Genomic DNA, 22,969 nt, shown 5'->3' with positions numbered 1-22,969 from the left:
AAATTTAAGTTCCATTATTTCAGCCCCCTTAAAAGTTTTAGTTTTATATTTGAAGTGAACTGCAGAGTCCCCAGTATTAATGACTGCCTGCTATTACATTCTGATTCCACTACCTCTACTCTCTTAACTCAGAGGCCAGTCTCCCCAAACAGACCTAGTGAGGGTGACATGTCCAGCTTTCTTCTGTAGAGAATGGAGTTTGTCTGATTATGGGAATCCCCTGCTCTTTGTCTTTCTGAAGAACGCATGTTTTCTGTGACTTCTCTATGGAGAGCAAGGAGCCAATGCAGGATGTTGAGAGCTGGCGGCATCTGTTTTCCCACTGGCTGCATGTTTATATTGGCATCTACTGTCCTAACCCTTTGCCACAAACTAGGGAGTCTTATCTGCTCTTGGTTCAACAAAGAACAGCCCCACGGCCCCAAACCACATCTGAGGCCCTTGGAACAACTTGGAGAGGTGTGGGAGAGGAGCTGTGGGGGTCTGTGGCTGTAGGGGGTTTGGTAGAGAGTCTGGGGAAGCACTGGTGAGACAGCCCAGCTCTTCCAGACTGGTCCAGCAAATCCCGTTTTACATCCAGAAGGCCCGTGGTGGTGTGAAAGGAAACAAACATTTGTTAAATGCTGTTTCATGAGCTAGGCACTGTGCTTTACGTACAGGCATTCATTTAATACAACATCCTTTTGGAATAGGGCGTTGTGTTTCTCCTTTTTGTAGATGGGGCCCTGAGGCTCAGAATGACTTGCTCAAGGTTACCCAGCTTGCTCCCAAGCCTGCATCCTTTCCACTGAACATCAGGCAGACATGACACCATGAGGGAACTGACTTTGCAGGCTCTTTATGCCATTCTGTTTCCATTCCATTTCTCTATTCTAGGTCCATCCCTAAAAGCAGTCTGTTTCATATAGGCCAACAAGAAGGTGAATGTAAATGGTCTGATCGTTAAATGACTTAGATCCCAGAATATCCCCTGTTAAGCAATAAAATGTGGCGCCCAGACCGCTCAGCACCTTTTGTGTCTGCCGTTCGTTGCTTGCATCATTTGCATCATGTATGCTCCCATGCCCTTGGAATTTTATGACTCCACACAGCAGATATTTCCTCCTTTAGAGCCAGTCCTTTCCCAACCCCTCCCTCCATCTGTTTAGGGAATGTGAGAGTGAACGGAGACCTACAAAACTCAGAGCCAGGGGAGGAGGCCTGTAGGAGGCCATGCTTCTGCCCCTAGTCAGCGCACATGACTTTCTACCCCATGTCAACGTTTCTAGACAGATATGTGAAAGCTTTTGGTAAACGATAAATACATATAAATGGCTTTGTTCTTTCCTCATCTTTCCTAGTGACCTGTGTCCTAGTGTTGAAATCATACAGAGTCAGGAAATTCTTCCCTTATAATTAACCCAAGTCTCTCTTATTTCCATCTGCATCCATTTCCTTTTCTGTTTCTTTCAGAGAAAATGGAAGAAATCCCCTTTAATCTTCTTCCCTCTTAGCTAAACTCTCCTAATCTCTTTAAGTTGCACTTGGGTTCTAATTCTGGAAGTTTTCATCATTTTCATTATTCTTTATTATGTGCTTTCTCCATGTGCTTCCTCAAGAGTGAAATCCAAACAGGACCCAGTATTATTCCCCATGGGTTTCAGCTCTTTGGAATGGAGCCTATGGCTTACCCTGACCCTAAATGGTAAGCTCCACTGGGCTTGACGATGGATGGAAAAAGAATGAGAGAGGAGAAAAGACTGACCTGGCCTTCCCCAGCAGAGTGTCAGACCTGCTGAGGTGGGATGTTTAACCAACACCCCAAGGGCAGGGGGTTTGCTAACCCTCCTTTGTATCTCTACCTAATACTTCTGCTGCCTTCTTGCTGAGATAGTATATAGTGTGGTATATAGTGCCTTCAGCAAATACGTGGAGACAGAGGGTAGATTTGTGGTTGTCAGGGTTGGGGCAGGGGACATGGAAGTTGACTGGTACAATATGAGATTTCTTTTTGGAGTGTGGAAATGTTCTGGAATTAGATAGTGGTGACGATTGCACAACCTTATGAATATATCAAGAGCCACTGAATCATATAAAAAGGATGACTTTTATGGTAATGTGAATTATATTTCAGTTAAAATGAACTCAACTTTACGTTTGTACTAATAAGTTCTTTTATAGCTATATAATAAAAAGAAATTGTAACAGCAACAACAAAATATATATAAAGCCTTGAAGTTTATGGAGAACTTTTTTTCATACACAGTATCATTTATTTCTCATAGAAAGCTGGTGTGAGTGTGAATACGATTTTATTGTGCCCATTTTACAGATTAGGAAATCTGGTCTCAGAGTAGTTAATTGGCTTGCTCAAGTTAGTGGCCGTAGCTGGTACATGGCAAAGCCAGGGTTCAAACTCTAGCACTCTACTTCTTTGAAGTCCATGTAATTCGCACTGCCTGTGGATGGTAGGATGGAGAAGCAAGCGCTAAGTGCTTTAAAGAATTCACAGAACATGACTGGAAAGGATCATGGGGAGCTTCAGTCTTATCCCTCCATTTTTATGGAGACATTGAGTTGCAAAGAGTGGAACACTTGCCTTTTGTCATAATAGAGAAAGGGGGAGATCATAGTTACCAAAGAAAAGGATTTTCTAAACCCAAGTAGATTAGAATCGGCCTTTTCATCTCTCTTTTCTAGGCTTCTGAACAGGCCAAAGAGGAAGGATAGAGAACTGAACTTCCTTTTACTCTGGACTTCATTTACCTTGTTTTACTTATTATCCTCAGAACCCTTATGAAATAGGCATTGTTTCCATCCACTGATGTAAGAGATGTGGAAGTTGAGAGAGGCTGAATAATTCTTCCAAGGTCAAGTAGCTAATAAGTTGTAGTTGTAAAACCAAGATTTGATCCTGATTTTCTGATGCCAGGACTAGATCCTCTTACGAATGCACATTTGGTCCTCACTCCCAGATATTGCAGTTGGGTGGACATCTGTGTCCTTCATCTCCTGAGACAACACATGCTCAGTTGAAAACGGTTGGCCTTCCCAGTGAGAGAAGAGGGCCTATGTTGGAGAGGCTCTGCTTCATGCTAGGAGGACTTCATGCTTGAGTCTGCTCAAGCATGAGGACTTGCGCCTGTACCAAGGGGAAGGAACCCACATGTTTGCGCTTTTGCCATTCCTGCTCCCCCTCCAAAAGTATTCATTTTCAATGGTCCTCCTACTTTTGGAAGGAATTGCTGCCTTCCAGACTTTCAAAGGGGCCAGAAATCAGTGGTTATGGATACTAAACAGGAAACTCAAAGTGCTTTCCGTTCCTTTGAGCTGGCTGGAAGGGCTGGGCCTAGAACTATTACTTTCCTTTAAAGGACAGAAGAAAAGCGTTGTGTAATTTAAACACACACACACCACCACCACCACCACCACCAACAACAACAACAATAACAACAACAGAAAACCTTTCCTGGAGTTCTGAACACCAGCCTTGGTTGATACACAACATGGAAAAGAGCTGTCTTGTTGCCTAGCAGTAATGACAGCAAACAAATGTGTCTGACAGTCTGTTTGGGATCTCCTGGGCTGAAATTCTGTTTGCTTCATTCTAATTGCTTCCTTAACTTCCTTTCAGTCTCCCCACCTTTGGTACCACCCTCCCTCAAGGGAGTGCCAGGCTGTGCCTGGTTATGCCAGGCTGGGCTGGGCCCCACAGGATACAGTGACCCAGCCGGGGCTATTCTTGTCTCTGTCTATTTGCAAGATGCCTGTTGTTCTCAATGGCTGTTTTTCCCATCATAAATGTTGACTTGGCAGAGGCCCAGAGTGGAAGCCATGGTAGAAGAGCTTCCCAAGTCTTGCCCCAGGAAATTCAGCTGGTTCTGAGTACCGGGCTGAGGAAACAGGTTCACAGTTATTCAGGGGGTACCTGAGTAGATATTGCCTCCAAGACAGCTCATTGCAGAGTGTGGGCCTCTGCAAGCTGACTTTCGTAGAACAGGCCTGGAGGAACCAGAATGGCCCTGAGAGGCACCTCTGGGTCTGGCTGTCATTCTTTTCTATGCCCTGTGTCCTCTCCCACCCCTACTCTCTAGGAATTCTAAGCTCTGCCAGGCTAGAGGAAATTACTCGCAGGTCCTGCCCTGAAGTAGACAGAAACCCCCGGAGCAGTGGTCTCCAAACTTTAAAAAAAGTTTTTTTTAATGTTTATTTATTTTTGAGAGAGAGAGAGAGAGAGAGAGAGGGAGAGAGAGAGAGAGAGAGAGAGAGAGAGAGAGAGAGAATGTAAGCAGGGGAGGGGCAGAAAGCAAGGAGACAGAATTCAAAGCAGGCTCCAGACTCCGAGCTGTCAGCATAGAGCCTGACGCGGGGGGCTCGAACCCACAAACAGTGAGATTATGACCTGACCCAAAGTCAGACGCTTAACCGACTGAGCCACCCAGGCACCCCCAAAACTTTAAAAATCACATACCACTATTAGTAAGATATTTGAGTATATACTCCTAATATATGGATATTTAGCTTATAAGTGGTATCATGTACTTCTATGTAATATATACATTAGAAACATATATTCAAAGACATGTTAAATAATATAATTTAAAAGGAAGAAAAAACAATTACAAATATGTTTTCAAATCTTATTTATTGAAGGTATGATTTAACATGCTCTTTTTTAAGAAAAAATTACCGTTAATCACTTTCTGATACAGTTAATTCTAAGGTATGTCTTAATGAGAGTATATTTCAGTGCTTCAGTTAAACAATTTCCCTTGTCAAAAAGTCCCTTACAAAGAAAGGTAGATTCAAATGCAACATTAGCATGTCTGTGCTTATGAAAATCATGATTCCTGCAATCCAACCCATTTTATCCAATCACACAAAGGTTTTTGCTGAACTTCGTGCTTGCTCTTGCAAACTTGCAGAAAAGTATTTTTTAACAAGGCTTCAAACCCCTCTGAGACTCTTTGTTTGGAATACTTTTAAGTAGAGTATTAGGAAATTGTTTATAATTCCTAATTGTACAAATACAGAAACACAGTGTAGGGGCGCCTGGGTGGCTCAGTTGGTTAAGTGTCCGACTTCGGCTCAGGTCATGATCTCACAGTTCGTGGGTTTGAGCCCTGCGTCGGGCTCTGTGCTGACAGCTCGGAGCCTGGAGCCTGTTTCAGTTTCTGTGTCTCCCTCTCTCTCTCTGCCCCTCCCCTGTTCATGCTCTGTCTCTGTCTCAAAAATAAACAAACACTAAAAAAGAAACAGTGTACAGATGGGAGATTTCAGAGATGACTTTTATTGGCTTAAATTTTTTTTTTTAATTTTGCAAAATAAAGTTCACTCTTTGGTATACAGTCTTATGACTTTTGACAAATATATGGTCTTGTAACCCCCATAATGAAGATCACAATTCCATCTCCCATGTTACTCCTTATAGTGAAACTCTCCCTTTACCCATAATCTTTGGCAACCACTGATCTTAGTCTGATACATTTCAAATTCATCCATGTTGTTATGTATATCAACAAGTTGTCCCCTTTTATTACAGACTACTATTAAATGGGAGGTATCAGTTTATCCATTCACCAACTGAGAGACATTTAGGTTGTTTCCAGTTTGGGACAATTATGAATTAAGCTGCTCTGAAAAATTCTCCTCTAGGTTTTTACATGAACATAGATTTTCAATCAACCTGGGTAAATGAAACCACAAAATTCTTGTCCACAGTGGCTATGCTGTTTTGCAATGGCTATAAGAATTCCAGTTGCTACACATTCTTTTTTTTTTTTTTTTTTTTTGATGTTTATTTATTTTTGAAGGAGAGAGAGACAGAGCGTGAGCAGGTGAGAGGCAGAAAGAGAGGGAAACACAGAATCTGAAGCAGGTTCCAGGCTCTGAGCTGTCAGCACAGACACGGGGCTTGAACCCACCCACAAAAGTAAGATCATGACCTGAGCTGAAGTCAGCCTCTTAACCAACTGGGCCACCCAGGCACCCCTACACATTTTTGACAGCACTTGTTTTTGTCAGCTTAAAAAGTTTTAACCATTCTAATAGGTGTGTAGTGATTTCTCATTGTATTTTTAATTTGCACTTTCCCCAATGACTAATAATGCTGAGCATCTTTTCATGTGACTATTTACCATCTGTTTATTTTGGGGGAATTCTGCTCAGATCTTTTGCTCATTTTATATTTTATTTAAAAAATTAAAAAAAAATTTTTTAAATGTTTATTTTTGGGAGACAGAGTGGGGGAGGGGCAGAAACAGATGGAGACACAGAATCTGAAGCAGCCTCCAAGCTCTGAGCTGTCAACACAGAGCCTGACGTGGGGCTTGAACCCACGAAGCGTGGGATCATAACCTGGGCCGAAGTCGGACGCTCAACCAACTGAGCCACCCATGCGCCCCTTATTTAAAATTTTTAAAACGTTTAATATTTTTGACTGGGTACAGTATACTTTATTGATGATACACGATAAAGTAGGGCTCTCCAAGTCCCTCCCCTTTTTCAGAGGGTCTGGGATGGAAACTGGAAGTCAGGAGATTCTCAAGTGTGTTGGGGGATGAGTTGGGGCAAGGACTCCTCAGCAGCTGAGGGCCTCTCTCTACTTCTTCCTCTTGCTGGGGCTGGTGGTCCAGTGGGCTCTTACTCCTTGGAGGCCTTGTGGACCATAAGGCTCACCATCTGGTGGCTATAGCCAAATTCATTGTCATACCAGGAAATGAGATTGACACAGTGGTCATTAAGGGAAATGCCAGCCCCAGCATCAAAGATGGAAGGGTGGGTGTCACTGTTAAAGTTTCAGGAGACAACCTGTTCCTTACTGTAACCCAGAATACCCTTGAGGGAGTCCTCTGATGCCTGCTTTACCACCTTCTTGATGTCATCATATTTGGCAGCTTTCTCCAGGCAGCAGGTCAGATCCATTATTGACATGTTGTAAGTGGGGATAGGAAGTCCATGCCAGTGAGCTTCTCGTTTAGCATAAGGATGACCTTGCCTACAGCCTTGGCAGTACCACTGGAAGCAAAGATGATGTTCTGGGCAACCTTTTGGCCATCATGCCACTGCTTCCCAGAGGGGCTGTCCATAGTTTTCTGGTTGGAAGTGATGGCATGGACTGGTCATGAGTCCCTCCACAATGCCAAAGTTGTCATGGATGACCTTGGCCAGAGGGGCCAAGCCTTTGGGTGGTGCAGGGGGCATTGCTGACAAGGTTGAGGGAGTTGTCATACTTCTCATGGTTCATATCCATCAGACATGGGGCATTAGCAGAAGGGGCAGAGATGATGACCCTCTTGGCCCCAGCCTTCTTCATGGTGGTGAAGACCCCAGTGGACTCCACAACATACTCAGCATCAGCATCACCATATTTGATACTGGCTGGGTCTTGCTCCTGGAAGATGGAGATGGGCTTTCCATTCATGACAAGTTTCCTATTCTCAGCTTTGACTGTGCCAGGGAATTTGCCATGGGTGGAATCATACTAGAACATGTAGACATGTAGTCAAGATCAATGAAAGGGGCATTGATGGTGACAGTATCCACTTTGCCAGAGGTGAAAGCAGCCCTGGTGACCAGGCACCCAATATGGCCAAATCTATGTATTCCAGCCTTCACCATCCTGTCTCGAATGTTGCTGGCACTGTACCAGAAGATGCCAATGTCTGTCGAATGGGGAGAAGCAGAGAGTTTCTTTTGTTCATTAAAAAAAAAAAAAAAAAAAATTAACATTCATTTTTGAGAGACAGAGAGAGAGAGAGAGAGAGAGAGAGAGAGAGAAACAGAGCATGAGCGGGGGAGGGGCAGAGAGTGAGGGAGACACAGGATCTGAAGCAAGCTCTAGTCTCTGAGCTGTCAGCACAGAGCCCGACAAAGAGCTTGAACTCACTAACTGTGAGATCATGACCTGAGCCCAAGTTGGACACTTAACCAAGTGAGCCAGCCATGTCCTCTTTTGCTCATTTTAAAAATTGGGTTTTTTCTTTCTTATTGTTGAGTTTTAAGAGTTCTTTATATATTTCAGGTACAAACGCTTTGTCATATATGTGATTTCTGGATATTTTCTCCCAGTCTATGGCTTAACTTTTCCTCTTTAACTATATTTCAGAGTAAAAGTTTAAAAATTTTGATGAAGTTTGTTTAGCAGTGTTTTTCTTTTATAAATTGTTTCTGGGGTAGCATCTTTTCTAACACAAAGATTTCCACCTGCATTTTCTTCTCAATATCATTCGTTTTGAATCAATTTTTGTATAGTCATATCAATTCTCAACTACAAAGAGCATATTAAATGAAAACATTGCCAAATACCAGTTCTCTCCATAGCACAAATTCCCTTTGAAAACAAGTTACATTCTCATTCCCTGTTAAAATGTCACCTTTACTTTGAAGGGGCAGATTTAGCGAATTTATTCTTTGGAAAATATTGCAGAGTACGGTACTACTGGCAGCTAATTTTTACTGCAAAGCCCAACTTGGAATGCTCATCTTTTTGCAAAAGAAAAACGCATAACTTATCTTTACACTTTTAAGTACTTTGATATAAGCGTGAACCTCTTTGTGGTGCTCTATCCTATTACAAAAAAACTGCAAGGATCTTACTGTTCAAATATCCTGTTTTTACAAGCTAAGTCTCACTATTGTCATCCTATTGCACAGAAACAACAGTATTCACAATATGCTAAAAGCGCAGGCTGAAGGGTACCATTGTCAGTGCCACACACACATTCAGTGAGAGCCTCACACCTCCTTGTAGATTTCTGTACACAGATGGCACATACTAGCCCAGGGAAGATCCCAGTGGCAATCTCTATGGCTGTTTGTTGAAACTCTGGTTTTGTTTGTTTGTTTGTTTGTTTGTTTTTAGAGATAAAAATAGTTTAAAAATTTAGTGTTTTTTCCTTACCCTGATTGTCTTGTATATGTTCTGGGAATACTACTACCCTGGAAAGTCTTACAATGCTGCCTCTCTCCCTGCATTCCTGCCTATGCCTAGACATAGTAGATAATCTATATTTCTTTGATAAACAAATTTGATAAATTTGATAAACAGATTTCTTTGATAAACAAATCCATCTGTCTGGTTACAGATGGTGGAGCTGTGTTGCTTTGTGTTGTCATTTTCCTGTCTGCTTTCTTCTAGCATTTGTTTTCCCATAGCCCCATTTTTCTAAGCACTGAACTTGAAGTTCGTAACAAATGTTTCTTAGAGGATGATTCTCCTGATTATCCATAACTTAGAACCATGGAATCATACGAAGTATAATTTTGGAGCTGGGAGGGGACTTGGAGGTGGACTAGTCTAAATCCTTTATCAAAAACCAAATATAAAGGAATTTTATAAATCCATAGAATGGAATAACTCAGCAATAAAAAGGGAAGCATCTTTTGATAAAATGCAACAACATGGATGAATCTTAAAAGAATTACGCTGCATGAGAGAAGCCAGACCAAAAAACCCTACATAGGGTGTGATTTTCATTTATAAGAAAACAGAAAATACAAACTGTAGTGACAGCAGCAGCTGCCTGTGGATGAGTGGGGAAAGGGACAAGGAGGGGAGGAAAAGGCTATCTACGACGAAGACGGACAAGAGGAAACTTTTGGGTCCATAATCTTGATTGTGGTGATGTTTTCACAGGTACATACAGATAGTACACATTAAATATGTATAGTTTAGGGGTGCCTGGGTGGCTCAGTAGGTTGAGTCCTATTTTGACTCAGATCATGATCTCATGATTCATGAGTTCGAGCTCCACATTGGGCTCTGTGCTGTCAGCCGAGAGAGAGCCTGGAGCCTGCTTCAGATTCTGTGTCTCCCTCTCTCTCTGTCCTTCCCTTGCTCATGCTCTGTCTCTCTCTCTCAAAAATAAATAAATATTTAAAAAAATATGCACACTTTATTATGTCAGTTGTACATCAATAAAACTGTTTAAAGAAAAAAAGGCAAATAGAGGCAATTTAGCTGTGGAATAAATAATAAAACCTACAGTATGTCAGATCATGTGCTGTGTGGTAGGGGTTCAGAGAGACAGTGAAGACATGGCTTGTACCTTCAGGCAGCTCACGATCTAGTGAAGGAGTTAGAAAATAAGCGGATAAATTAGATCCAGGATGTGAAGGACTAAGAAAGAGGAACAGACAAGGAACAAGAGGTGTCCAGTACATGGGTGCCAACACGTGCCTCTTCTGGGGGGAGGGGTCGGGGAAAGCCTTACGAAAGAGAGGAAGCTGAGCCCAGGCCTAGCATAGGTCAGGTGGCAGAGCCTCCCCATCTGAAGGAATATCGTGGGCAAAGTTGTTGAAACGCAAAATTCCAGGAATTGCACGTGGTTCGGCCTGACTAGAGCAAAGGACACTCCAGCAAGAGAAGAGACCGCAGAGGTTGGTGGGGCCAGATTTTGAGGCTTTTGCTACCCTGGCAGTGCTTGGGTGCCTAGTGCTCCAAGGCTGAACTAACAGGTTGTGCAAATCCATAATCTGTGTCACAGGGACATGTCTCTTCCAAACACGTGGCACAGACCTCCAGATTTTGAGGCTGGGACACTCATATTCATGCTCAGTTCCACTCTGGAGCTCTTATGTTCCTCAGGAATGTTCCAAAACCCAAAGGAAAGAAAGCTGGTTTGGGTCTGAGCAGCAGCTGGGGAACATCTGCATGCTGCTTGGAGCTCCACCTGAGAGCAAAGGCTTCTGGTACATTTTTCTGTTGGGCAACCAGCAATCTAGCTGCCCCAAAGGCAGTTTTTCCACAAGTCAAAAATTTTGTCTTTCTTTCTGGCTGGCAGCACTGATCCCTATAGTCCTGCATTTCTGACAATGGCTGTCTGGTGTGCAGTGATCTGTGTCCTGTCTGGTTCTCTCCTACCCTCTGGTCATCTATTAACCAGCCACCACTGGATTTCTCCAGCTACTGAGCAGTAGAGGTCATGAGAGAGTCCCTTATTTGTTTGTTTTTAGAGTGGTTTTCAGAGAAGACTGGGATGTTTGATGCAGAGTACGATTGTCAGACTGCATTAAAAATGCAGGCAGCAATGCAGAACACGGATGGCTCATGTCAGCCAGACATTTCAATGTAACCAGAGGAGGAAAACAGAGATAGGGCCTGTGTTAATGGAAGTAGATGCCAAACTGTGTGGCAAGTTCTGGCTCATGTTTCTCCTATTGCCTGCTACCCCTTCAGTTGGAAGAAAGAAGCTCATATTTAAGCTAGAATTTAAAATGGGATTGCTGCTTGATGAGCATTCCTGTGATCTAGAGATCAAATTGCTTACACCTCAAAAGGAATTTAGGAGGATTGTAACTGTCGTAGCAGTTAGAATCTCCCAGAAGTGAGGAGTGAAGGTTTAGTGGTTTATTCTTTCTTGCCTTGGGGATTCTTTGCTGTCTTCTGCAGGGTTAGACCAAGAGGGCAAGCAAGAGTGCACACACTGATTTCCCTAGCCAACTCAGGGGAAAGCTGTGGCCAGCACAGATGCCTGAAACCAAGATCCAGGAAAGGCCAATGTGGATTATCTCGGGGGTATTAATAAAACAGATGGTGTCAGGAGGGAAGAAGTTTTCAATTCTATTGTGGAGTTTGGTTTTTGTATCTCCTCACCTGGGCTAGTGAAAACAGTCCAAGTGTGGGCTGGCCCAAACTCTTAGCTCTGTTTATTCTGCCCTCATGTCCTCCCCCATGCTGTCTGCCAGCTGGACTATTAAATGGCTCAGTGCTCTTTTTTTGCTGTGTCAATCCTGGAAGGTCATGATTGTTGTGATTTGGGGCTGGTTTCCCAAATGGGTGGGTGAAATGGATATCTAACTATTGATTTGTTTTCTTGCATTTCAGTCGTTCCAAGGAAGTCAAGGACGAGCATACCTCTTTAACTCAGTGTAAGTGTCTCTGAATGGTACATCCGTTGTTTGGTGCAAATTTTGCAGGGTGGGGGAAAAGCAGCCCTCAGTGTTAATTCAACACTGGGCCCTGCCTTCTCTGCCACAATAAAAGCCCTGTGGAACATTATTCTCTACAATTAGAAGCCAGTTATCTTTGTGGAGATATATATATATATATATATATATATATATATATATTGCAGCATCTTTGGCTAAAAAGTATACATTTACTACCCATAGTAAACACATAAGAGGATCGGAGGGCTATATAGTCTCACAGAGAAGAAGTTGAAGTGATTCTGAGAGCCTCATCATGGAGGCTTCATAATCAGGTCTAACCATGGTCATAACCGGGTCATAACCATGAGTCATTGGAGAAGAGGGGAGGTCAAACAACAGACCCCGATGTCTGCTGCAGGATCTCAGGCTAGAGGAAAGGCCCGGTTAGTGAAGAGTCTCCTTGACTGCAGCCTGTAGGGCCTTCCATCATTGCTGGGCACATCATTCATAGCCTCTTACTTGGGAAAGGAGGGTGAAGCTCACACAAGCGTGATAAATGGTGAGAATGGAAATCTAGCATGTTCAGCTTGAGATAATATGGGGCTCGTTCATCCTTGTAATTGGGACAACATGGTGCTGATGTCATGTTGCCATGTTTGGCTGCATTCAGTCCTCAGTAAGCTCTGAGCTTAGGACTCAGCTCATGGTCTTCACAGTGTGGCCGTTTGTTTGTCCCCTTGGGTTAGAAGCATTAGTTAGAAACATTCCAAGCAAAGTCTCAACCATGAAGACTATTTTTCATAGACTCACTGAATCAGAACTTGCAGATCTCAAAATCATTTCAATGGTGATGTTTCCACGTGGTTACCTTTTCAGGGTTTTACCACTCTCAGTCTTAAATGATGCCCTTCTTGGTGTTGGCTTCTCTTGAGGCATCTGTGCTCAGTTGTTTTTTTTCTTTTTTTGCTGCAAGCTCAGCTTGAATGACTGATGATGAATGTGTGACTAACTACCCGTTCTCTCTGTCCCTTGGCACAGAGTTAATGTGGGCTGCGGGCCTGCAGAAGAGCGAGTGTTGCTAACAGGATTGCATGCAGTTGCAGACATTTACTGTGAAAACTGCAAAACCACTCTGGGCTGGAAATATGTAAGTACTGAGGAGTCTGGTTGGCAGTGAGAGGGAGGAAGGGAGAGCCTCATGCTAAAAGATTTCTTTCTTCCACTGTCTTCCTACGGCCTTGTGGGATTATCTTAGTCCAGGACAGGAAACTGGGCCCAAAGAGCAACTCCTGGCACACTCTTGTCTACCACACTCTTCTTCCCTTTTCTCTGATAGTCCCCTTCTACTCATTCCTTCACACCTGCCCCTGAGACAAACACACACGTGTGCACACACACACACACACACACACACACCTGCTTTTCAATTTAATTAATAATAATAATAATAATAATAATAGCAGCATATACCATTTCCTGACAGTTTACTGTGTTCCAGACATACATTATTCTATTTATATTCACAGCATCCTTAGAAAGTAGTTCATATTTGAATCCCTATTTTATGGATGAGGAAACTGAGGCTTAGAGAGGTTAATGGTATATCTAATGTTACCTAGCCGTTACGTGGCCAAACCAGGATATAGGTGTCCAGGAGTCTGACTGTGGAGCCCATGCTCTTTGCTCCAGTAAATGTTCTCAGAACATGTTACCCAGGCCCTAGGCTCTATGCTAGGTATCCTCAAACATGTTAATTAATGTCCACTGTCAAATATAGTCATGGATGGACTTTTCCTACTAGACGTTCATTCCTTTGCTGTTTAACTCAACAAGTATTTTTTTAAATATGTATTTTTGAGAGAGAGAGAGTGCAAGTCGGGGAGGGACAGAGTTGGAGTGGGGGGTGCAGACAGAAGATCTGAAGCAGGCTCCCTGCTGACAGGAGTGTACCCAATATGGGACTTGAACTCATGAACCATGAACTCATGATCTGAGCCAAAGTGGTGGGGCTTGAACTAATGAACCATGAGATCATGACCTGAGCTGAAATCAGATGATGCTTAACTGAGCCACCCAGGTGCCCCTCAACAAATATTTTTAACGTCTTGTTCGTACTTAGGATGAGCACTTCACCGGGGTGAGAGGAGGTATAGATGTTCAATGAAAATAAACTTGTGTTATTGCTATTTTTGGCAGATGTTTTTATTATTGGCAAATATGTTCATGTGCTTTTTTCTGCCCTATCATTGTGGGAATATTGAGAAATGAGTCTTCCTGTCTTTGGGAGGACAATTTATTCCATGTAAAATGCCATAAATTCCCTGTACTGTCAATTGCACAGGGTCAGTGTGAAGCTAGCTCATATGACCTGCAGTTAGTTAGACAATAGTTAGCTTTGGAAGAGCCTGGAGGAGTGGTCAGAAGTTCCCACAGAGTGCAGTTGTAGGTTGCAGGACTTTGGGAAGGCTGTGCATTTGGGGGAGCCGGGAATACAGGGAAAGCCTCCTTGCCTTCTCCGGTGAATCTAAAACTGCTCTAAAAATATGAAGTCTATTTACTTAAAAAAAAATTTTTTTTTAAGTTTATTTTGAGAGAGAGAGCATGAGCAGGGGAGAGGTGGGGGCGGGGGGGTGGAGAATCCTAAGCAGGCTCCACACTGTCAGTACAGAGCCTGACTCAGGGCTCGATCTCACCAATTGTGAGATCATGACCTGAGCCAAAATGAAGAGTCAGACACTTAACTGACTCAGCCACCCAGGCACCCCTAGATTCCATCTTTCACATCTCCCTTGAAATGTTCAGAATTAGAAAGAAAGATCCTAGATGGTATGTTTCATGATGGCAAGATGGTCACAGATCCCTACAGTTGCCTTGATTTGCTCCTTGTGGGAAAAACTGGTCCTGGCTATTCTGTTACCCCTGCATGGCCACTGGCCCTCTCTGGGTGATCTGGGAGCCACAGTTCTGGTTTTGAGGATCTAGAAATTTTCTGCCCTTCTGTTTTCCCAACCTTTTTTGTCATCTTATTCCATTAAAGATGTGCAGGATTATAGACGGAAGATAAATCTGAGTTAGTTGGTTTTGCTCTTTACTTCGCATAAAATGATTCACTCCTTTGACAAAGGTTTATTAAAAGCCTTTGTGTTGGATACAAAAGTAAATGAGATCTAATCCTTACCCTCAGGGGTGTTTACAGTCATCATATGAGAGAGGAATGCTACAGGTAGACATAAAACAGCTTGACAAGTATCGTGATATCACAGGACGATATAGAAAAGCATTCATCTCCCCAAATATTTATTGATTACCTCTCATGTCCCAGGCTGGTGCTCCAAGCTTTCATTCCATTATTTCTTCTCACCCTCACAGTAATCCTGTGAAGTACTTTCACTTATCCCAGTCTTATAAATGGAAAGTTCTCAGTCATAAACAAAAGTGGTTAAGTGATGCTTCTGGTGCCAGGAAACAGAAATGGGGTTAGGTCTGGGGGTTTCTGTAGACTTCAGATCTAGTACTCTGTCCCCTGGAATCCAGTTATGACATTTTGCAAGTGCCCTGTGGCTTGGGGGCTATTAAATGTTTTTTTCTTTTGGCTTTTTTGTTGTTGTTCAATAGAGACATAGTCTTACTTTCCTAGTTTTCTTTCTACCTCCTGCCTACCCTGAACATGCTACCATGGAACAATAGGTCGTATTCTCGAACCACATTCCTCTATTATGTACACATCACACAGTGCGCACGTGCACACACACACACACACACGGAGTCAAGGAATAGTGAAGTGTCAGGGAAATTACTGCTGAGCCCACAGCTCTTGCATGTGTGTGATGTGTTTGCACTTTCTCTCTCAGGGCCTCTCCCCTCTCCCCTTTGTGGAATGATTCCTCTCTCAGCAAGAGACTCAAGTCTGAGCTCTCATTCTGGGGCCCAAATCCCTGGAGCTCTAGGACAGAAGATATAGTTCATACACATGCTGCCCAGAACCTATGGACAGTAGGGTTTAGCTACTTACTAATTTGGAATACTCAGAACAGCAGCTGATATCCACTGTTTCTGCACACCAAACTTAGCCATAATGACCGTGATGACCAGTGTTTTTCTGATAATACATTGAGATATTTTTATTCATCTATGCCTGTCAATAAAATATCTCTTTGATCCTATACCTATGCAGGGCTTTTTTTTTCTTCCTATGGGGATTACTAGTCTGAGAGCCCACCCACAGTGCCGTAAATTTAGGATGGTAATTGGCCAGGTGGTTTATATTGAGTTTTTCCTCCGGAAGCCTGGCAGCTGGGGTGGGGGGTGGGGGCTTGAGGGCTGCTGGGGGGTGGGGTGGGAGTGGGGGCTTGAGGGCTGCTGGGTTCTTCAACCTGGAGTTCACATAGCTCCTTTCTCCCTAGAGAAAGGCAGTGAAGGAAAAACAGACTTAACACACATGACACAGAAACAGAAAGATAAACAAAAAAGAGACCTATTTGACTTCACCATACTTTGGTCTCTCCCTGAGTGTCTTTTCTCTAAGTGTAACAAAGTACAATTGAGAATTATAACACATAAACTTCATAGATACATCATCCTTAGAGCAGATTTCTGATTAGCATCTGAAACCAAGTTCCCCTCAGATTTTACACACACACACACACACACACACTCCATAGTTACTTACTGAAGACCTATTATATGGCAAGCAGTCTTCTAAACACAAGGGACACAGCATTGAACAAAATAAATGAAAATATCTGCCTTCCATGTAATTTATGTTGTAGTAATGGGAGATAACATGTAAAATACACCTGGAGGTTATATTGTATATTTGAGAATGATAAGTGCTATAGAGAAAAATGAAACAGGAAGAGAGGGGGAAGAGAGAGTTCTGGGGTGGAAGTTGTGCTTTTAAAGTAGAATATTCAGGAAAGATTTTACTAAGATGGTGACATTTGGGCAAAGACTTTTTTTTTTTAAGTTTATTTATTTTGAGAGAGAGAGAGAGAGAGAGAGAGAGAGAGAGAGAGAGAGTGCGAGCAGGGGAGGGGCAGAGAGAGAGAATCCCAAGCAGCCTCCTCACTGTCACTGTGGAGCCCAACATGGGGCTTGATCTCATGACCTGAACCAGAATGAGGAGTCAAGTAACCGACTGAACCACCCAGGTGCCCCTGGGCAAAGACTTAAATGAGCATAGATCTTGAAGAAATTCTATGGTAAATATTGAGAAAATACTTACAACATTTAAATTGCAAAATATTTAAACTCCATTGTAAATGTTGAGAAGGTCCTGGTGCTGCCTCAGAACTGTATTAAGTGAAGGCGACCTGGCACGTTTGCATGGTGGGAATTCTCCCAGTGAGTCTGGCTGAAGCTCGTCCTGATCCCTGTCATTGACCTGCCTTTGCTCCTGTGCTACAAAAAAAAAAAAAAAAGTCACCTACTTGTCTTTGGTCATTTGATGTCTTTTCTCTTCCTTTGTGTCTCCTAGGAACATGCCTTTGAAAGCAGCCAGAAATATAAAGAAGGCAAATACATCATTGAGCTAGCACACATGATCAAGGACAATGGCTGGGACTGATTGGAGGGTATCCACCTACCCCAGTGTCCACGTGAACGCCATCCAACCAAACATTCTACCCAAGCGTGAGAGAGTGACTGAACACTTGGTTCCATCCATTTAGGGGCCTTGCCATCTGGGGCATTCTCCCACCCTGAAGCCGTCTTTCTGGTGACCGGCCTCTAAATCGCTGTCTCTCTGTCTCTTTGCTTTGTATCTGTTTGTGAGTTGATCCTGGCTTCTCTCTGTTCTAGTGTTGGCTGAAAACAAAACAACAAAAGGAACAGATGCCTGACCGCATGGGGCAGCCCACCTTGATAAGGGCCCTGGGGCTCATTAAGAGCTGCTTGATGGCCTCTTGTCAGGAGAGCAGTGGCACAGCACGGGGGTGCAAGGAAGAAGGAAATGGGGAGCCGTGAGGGTCCCAGGGCTGGTCAGGGGACGGGACGTTAGAGGTAGGAACAAAATTGTGCTGCTCCTGGAGTCCTGGTAACTTAGGCTTGAAATAATCGACTTGTCTAAAAGGACAAAGAAAAAAAATACCTCATGACTGCATTCTCTCTGATCAGAAGCTCTGTTCCTGAACCAGCTGTGTCCGGTTAGCATGTGAGCACAAGAATGCGCCCTAACTAGTGGGACAGGGGCCTGGTCCTCCTGGGTCCAGCAGAGAGTGCAAAGCCCAGATGGTTTTGATAACTCTGATGCCTCAGTGCCCCTTCAGGTAATCTTCTTTGCCTCTTCAGCCACTGTTGGTGAGAGGATGGGAGACTGCCTTCTGCAATGGGTGCAAGATCCAAACATCCCAAAGGCTTTGACCACCAACCAAGTAAAATCAGTAATTGAGGAGAACAGGGAACAAAGGGGGCTGTAGTTTGGGAGCTCCTACAGAAATGGCTCAGATATTGGGCCAGAAAAAAAAAAAAAGTAGAACCAGCTAGCAGTTCTGTCTGACCTTTTTTTCCTGACCCTTAATAAGAGAAGAGCATTGTAGCAAGGAAGGGGGTGGGGTGGGGAAATGCTGGGAATAGTTTAGATTTGAGCCATTACAGGTTAGTGTATATTTCCACTTTGGTATGCAATGGCTTAAGTGAGATCAGCAATTCTTTGTACATAGAGTTTTGGTTGTTTTTCTCCAGTTCTATCATTGTAGATTGTGGAAAACAAAGTCCCAAGGCTTTGAGCTTAGTGATAACCCAGCCAGTAGATTCCTCATGCCCCTAGCTATTCTCCTTGGACTTGAATGCTTTGTGTGGAGAGAAATTGTCAGAGTGGTCCAGCAGTGGGGAGGGCTTAGATATGATGTCAAACATCAAGTTATAAATTCTGATATTAGCCCCCGCCTCCCATCTCCCAAACCAAAGTCGATTATATTAGGGAAGTGGGGAACAAATCCCTATAAGGCTCATGAGAGAAAGGAGTTTGTTATAGTCAACCAACACTATGAAGTGTTTTCTACAACACTTCAGCCAGTACATGGTGCATGACCGAAACTAATTTAACTGAGTTAATTTTATTGCTTAGACTGAAAATGTAATTATTGTTAAGATATGTGCAGGTTATGTTAGAGTATCTCATTCTTGAAAGGGGGCTGATCCTATAGAAAAAATTCACCTAAAAAGTCACAAAAAGAATGAGTTCATAGAGGCAAGAATCTATAAAATTGAATAATCAAGATTCAAGCAGCCAACCCAGAACATTTCCAGAATTCAAACAAATTCCTCTAGGGAGTGATCCATGGTGGAAATGCTTTTTTCTGTCTCTGTGTGCTGATTGCAGAAGGGGGACCCGAGGTAGGCATGGTCATGCCCTGGAGGTAGTGAACTGTGGGACTGACAGGAAACCAGGTGGCTCCAGGTTTAGCTGTAGACCACCTCTGTAAGACAATTAAAAAAAAAAAAAAAAAGGATTCTTAGAAATTGAATCTTGTTCCCAAAGGCTTTTAGTCCACATCTTTCAGTATTTTAGTATCCTGGGGAGGTTAAGTTTTCCCCACATTGCTAAAAAGCAGAATGAGGTTCAGAAGGAGTATTTCATTTCCACTCCCAGAGAAAAAGGTCTTCTGGCTCCCAGGGCCAAGATCTCAATAAAAACCATTTTCTACTTTCACATTCCTAAGCTGGCTTGCCAGCACAAAAATTATAGATCCCTCTTTCTGTCTCCCTTGAAGGTAGTGGCCTTCATTTATGGATTTTGATAAGCCCCTTTGCTTGGGGAAAGTCCTGACTATTGATACTCCTTTTCATAGAAAGAAAATGGGGGTTAAACATGGGTAGGTGTTTTGTCTGTGAAACTAAAAATGGAGTGTGGTGATATAGAAACCAGACATGGGGTGCCCTAGAATTTTCAACAGGGAGAAGAGACCCATGTGCCACTGTTGCTCCTTGGGGATGAGGCCTCTGACTGTTGCATGGATCAGAGCAGGCTTCAGTTAGACCCAGGTTCTGGTCTTTCTTTCTTTCTTTCTTTCTTTCTTTCTTTCTTTCTTTCTTTCTTTCTTTCTTTCTTTCTTTCTCTTTCTTTTTTTTAGCTATTACCCATTGAGCATCCAGTGGGTGCATGGCGCCATACTTGGTGCGAAAGATCTGAGTAGAATGTTGGTTTTTCTGTAACTACAGGGGAAAAAAACACAACTCATTAGGCTATCCCTTTGTGTCAATGAAACCAAAAGTGCTTCTTATAACTTTATCTCCATTCATGGCTTGTCTACCTAATGTCTAGCAGTATTGGAGAGACCGCAGCTGAGTGATGGGGACACATCAACTCATGGCCTCAGTCAGTTCATTCTTTAATTTCCTCACCAAATTATTGACTCAGAGCATAACCAAAGACCTCATCCATTCACCCCTGGCAGGTTCAGGGAATTGGAGTTTGATGGTAAAGCCTAGGCAGGGTGCAGGGAGTAGCAGGGCAGGGAGAGGGAGGAGTGAGAAAGGAAAGGCATGAAGTTCTATACCTCAGCCAGCAGCTGCCTTCATTTGCAACTGAAATCTAGCCAGCAGACCCTCTAGTTCCATCTCCCCTATGCTGCCCTAGGTCATGTGGCATTGGCAGCCCTGGGTTACACCCAAACCCCCAGGATGTTAGTCTCAGGCTGCTGATGGGTTGATTTGATATGAATCAAATACAGCCAAACTTGATGGCCACAGATTGTCAGCTGGGCCTGACTGAGTGCTGCCCCCCAACTCCTATGACAGCAAGATCATGGAGATAGGATAGAGTAAATCTTTACTGGTGGGTCATTGTGTGAAAAAGAGGTGTCCCCTTTATAAAAAGATTTTCAAGTGGATATATATATTTAAAAAGTTGCTTGTGAAATATACTTTTGTAAATAATATTTAATTTTTTAAATAATATATTTGGTGCTGTTTTCTCAGATCCCCTGAGAGCACTTTTTATTTTCATTTTTAAATTCTATGGTTTCCTCTGCATTTCTTGAAGTATATTTTAAGGGAAATAGTGATCATCAATATACTCTTTTTAAAAAAAGATCTGTATCACGTTAGTCTGGACTGAGGCAGTAAAGCAATGCCTCTCTGCATTTCTTTCCCGAAGGAGCAGACTCTGCGCTACATTACCAGGTTGAGAATTGAAATATTTTCTTGTACCAATATTGGCTAGAAAAGAAAATAAATAAAATCAAATTTAGTAACAACTTAGTGATTCCTTTTGTTAGAAGAATTTCCAACAAATTGGGATCTTGTTTTTAATGTGTGTGTGTGTGTGTGTGTGCATGCACACGTGCACACTCACGCACACGTGTGTGTAAAAAGCACTTTGGATTGTGCCTCCTGTGTTTTTTTTTTTTTCTTTTCTTTTCTTTTTTTTTAATTGGGGACACTATATCTACAGTTTACACCTTCGGCACATAAGACATTTCTTCTCTTTCTCTCTGGTGGTTTTGTTTCTGAGTGGACCAACAGTGCAAACTATGAGGATTTTGTTTTTCTGAGCATGGAGCTATTGCCAGTTTGCTCCACTTTCGTTGTGTGCTCAACTTTCACAGATTGTAAAGGAAATCTGTTGTTCTGTGAGGATCAGAGTCAAATCTGTATTACTGAGATGTGAGTGTACTCCTTATGTACCGTAGGGTTCCCTTTGTTGTAAAAGCCACCTCATTAACTGGTTTGGGTTAAAAGAACATCAGTAAAATCATACACGATACCTTGTAGGTAAACAGCTTATTTTATTTCAAGATCAGATTGCCTCAGGTTCAGGAAGAGGCTAGGAAATCTTAAACCCAATCAACTTATATATTTTAAGAAAGAGTCTGACTCTTAACAGATAACGTACTAGTGGTCAAGGTGGAGGAAAGAGATGTTTAATCTTTTTAAGCAAAATACAGTCATGAAATCTGCCAGCAGTGAAAGGTAAAGCCAAGAAGAAACAAGCTATAATCATCACCAAATTGGATCTGCCTATATGTTTTTATATAACATTTTGGTGAAAGTGAGAGTCGGTTCCCTTTTCCAACCTGCAGAGACGATCTTTCGATAGAATAGAATCTGTCTATTTATGCTTGTGTTTACAAACTGTATTTGTTGGGTTTGGGTTTTGTTATTTTCTTTATCTTTTTTTTTTTTTTTTTTTTTTTTTGGTGGCATTTTTCAGGTCACTTTGCTTCAATAACAAAGATAATTATTTTCAAATAATTTGTCCTCACTTTTTCCTGTATTTGTACATAGTTATTCAGTATTAGAGAAAAGTGCATTGTTTCTGTCATATTTCAATCTGTGTTGGTGCTCATTTGAGAAAATAAAGTTTTCAAATATTTGGAAGGCTCATCTAGTCTTAATTGACCCAGCAAGTTTTATCTTGACTTTTAACATTTAAAGTAACTGAAAAGCCTTTAGGAGGTCATCTGTCTAACCCCATTCACAGAGCTGTCAACTGAGACCCTGTGGGATTGTTTTCTCCAAGGATATTTGGCCAGTTAATGAATAAAAATCAGGTCTCCTGCTTATCTACAAATGTTTCTCTTATCTTTGGTATCAGAAATGCATGAGTGACCTTTAGGATTTCTGTCTACTAACCCCCATATTAGACTCTCCAAACTTTTCTGCTTATACAAATTTCTTTGGGGGAAATTGGATTGCATTAAGTGAAGAGATAAAAGAATTGTAAAAAAACAAAATTATGTCACAAAGAGGCAGCATTATCTCTGAATAACTGGCTAACAAAAGGAAATGAGTATTCAGTTATAGTATATGGAGAATCAAGTCTTCTCACTCACTGAACAACTATGAAACATATATTAGATTCTAGGCGCTGGGTGACGGTTCAACCATTCTAATAAATCATGCCTAATAAATAAATAAATCTAATAAAATAATAAATAAATCTAATAAATCATGCCTCCAGGATCATCCACATGCATAGTTTTGCATAACCAGTCAGTGTAAGTAATTTTGTATTCTGGTGCCTTCATTTAACACAGTAAATATTTTTGCCTACACTTGATTTTATACCATAACTTTTCCAAAAGCTTTTCTCCATGGCTTAGAGAGTTCTCACCTTGGTTAGGCAATTTAAATAGGGAAGAAAGAAGATATTAAAACCACACAAGTGTGTACA

The 22,969-nt window shown here is 42.3% G+C and overlaps 1 protein-coding gene and 1 pseudogene across 3 annotated transcripts in view; one reads left to right on the top strand and one right to left on the bottom strand.

Annotated features, from left to right (window-relative positions):
• Positions 1-22,969, top strand: part of YPEL2 (yippee like 2) — a 104,227-nt gene that overhangs the window by 42,866 nt on the left and 38,392 nt on the right. For 2 of the 3 annotated variants that reach the window (XM_045490662.1, XM_045490663.1), the window contains 3 exons: positions 11,807-11,850; positions 12,892-13,000; positions 17,330-22,168. In XM_045490662.1, coding sequence (XP_045346618.1) covers positions 11,807-11,850; positions 12,892-13,000; positions 17,330-17,419 — 243 coding nt within the window. In that variant the 3' untranslated portion in view covers positions 17,420-22,168. Of the gene's footprint in view, positions 1-11,806; positions 11,851-12,891; positions 13,001-17,329; positions 22,169-22,969 lie in introns of those variants that run through there. The other variant, XM_045490664.1, reaches the window with a different exon arrangement.
• Positions 6,420-7,694, bottom strand: LOC123604496 (annotated as a pseudogene).

Source organism: Leopardus geoffroyi, chromosome E1 (assembly GCF_018350155.1).
Source record: "Leopardus geoffroyi isolate Oge1 chromosome E1, O.geoffroyi_Oge1_pat1.0, whole genome shotgun sequence".
Taxonomy (NCBI): domain Eukaryota; kingdom Metazoa; phylum Chordata; class Mammalia; order Carnivora; family Felidae; genus Leopardus; species Leopardus geoffroyi.
Note: the sequence above shows the minus strand (reverse complement) of the source record. Positions and strands in the feature narration are given on the sequence as shown.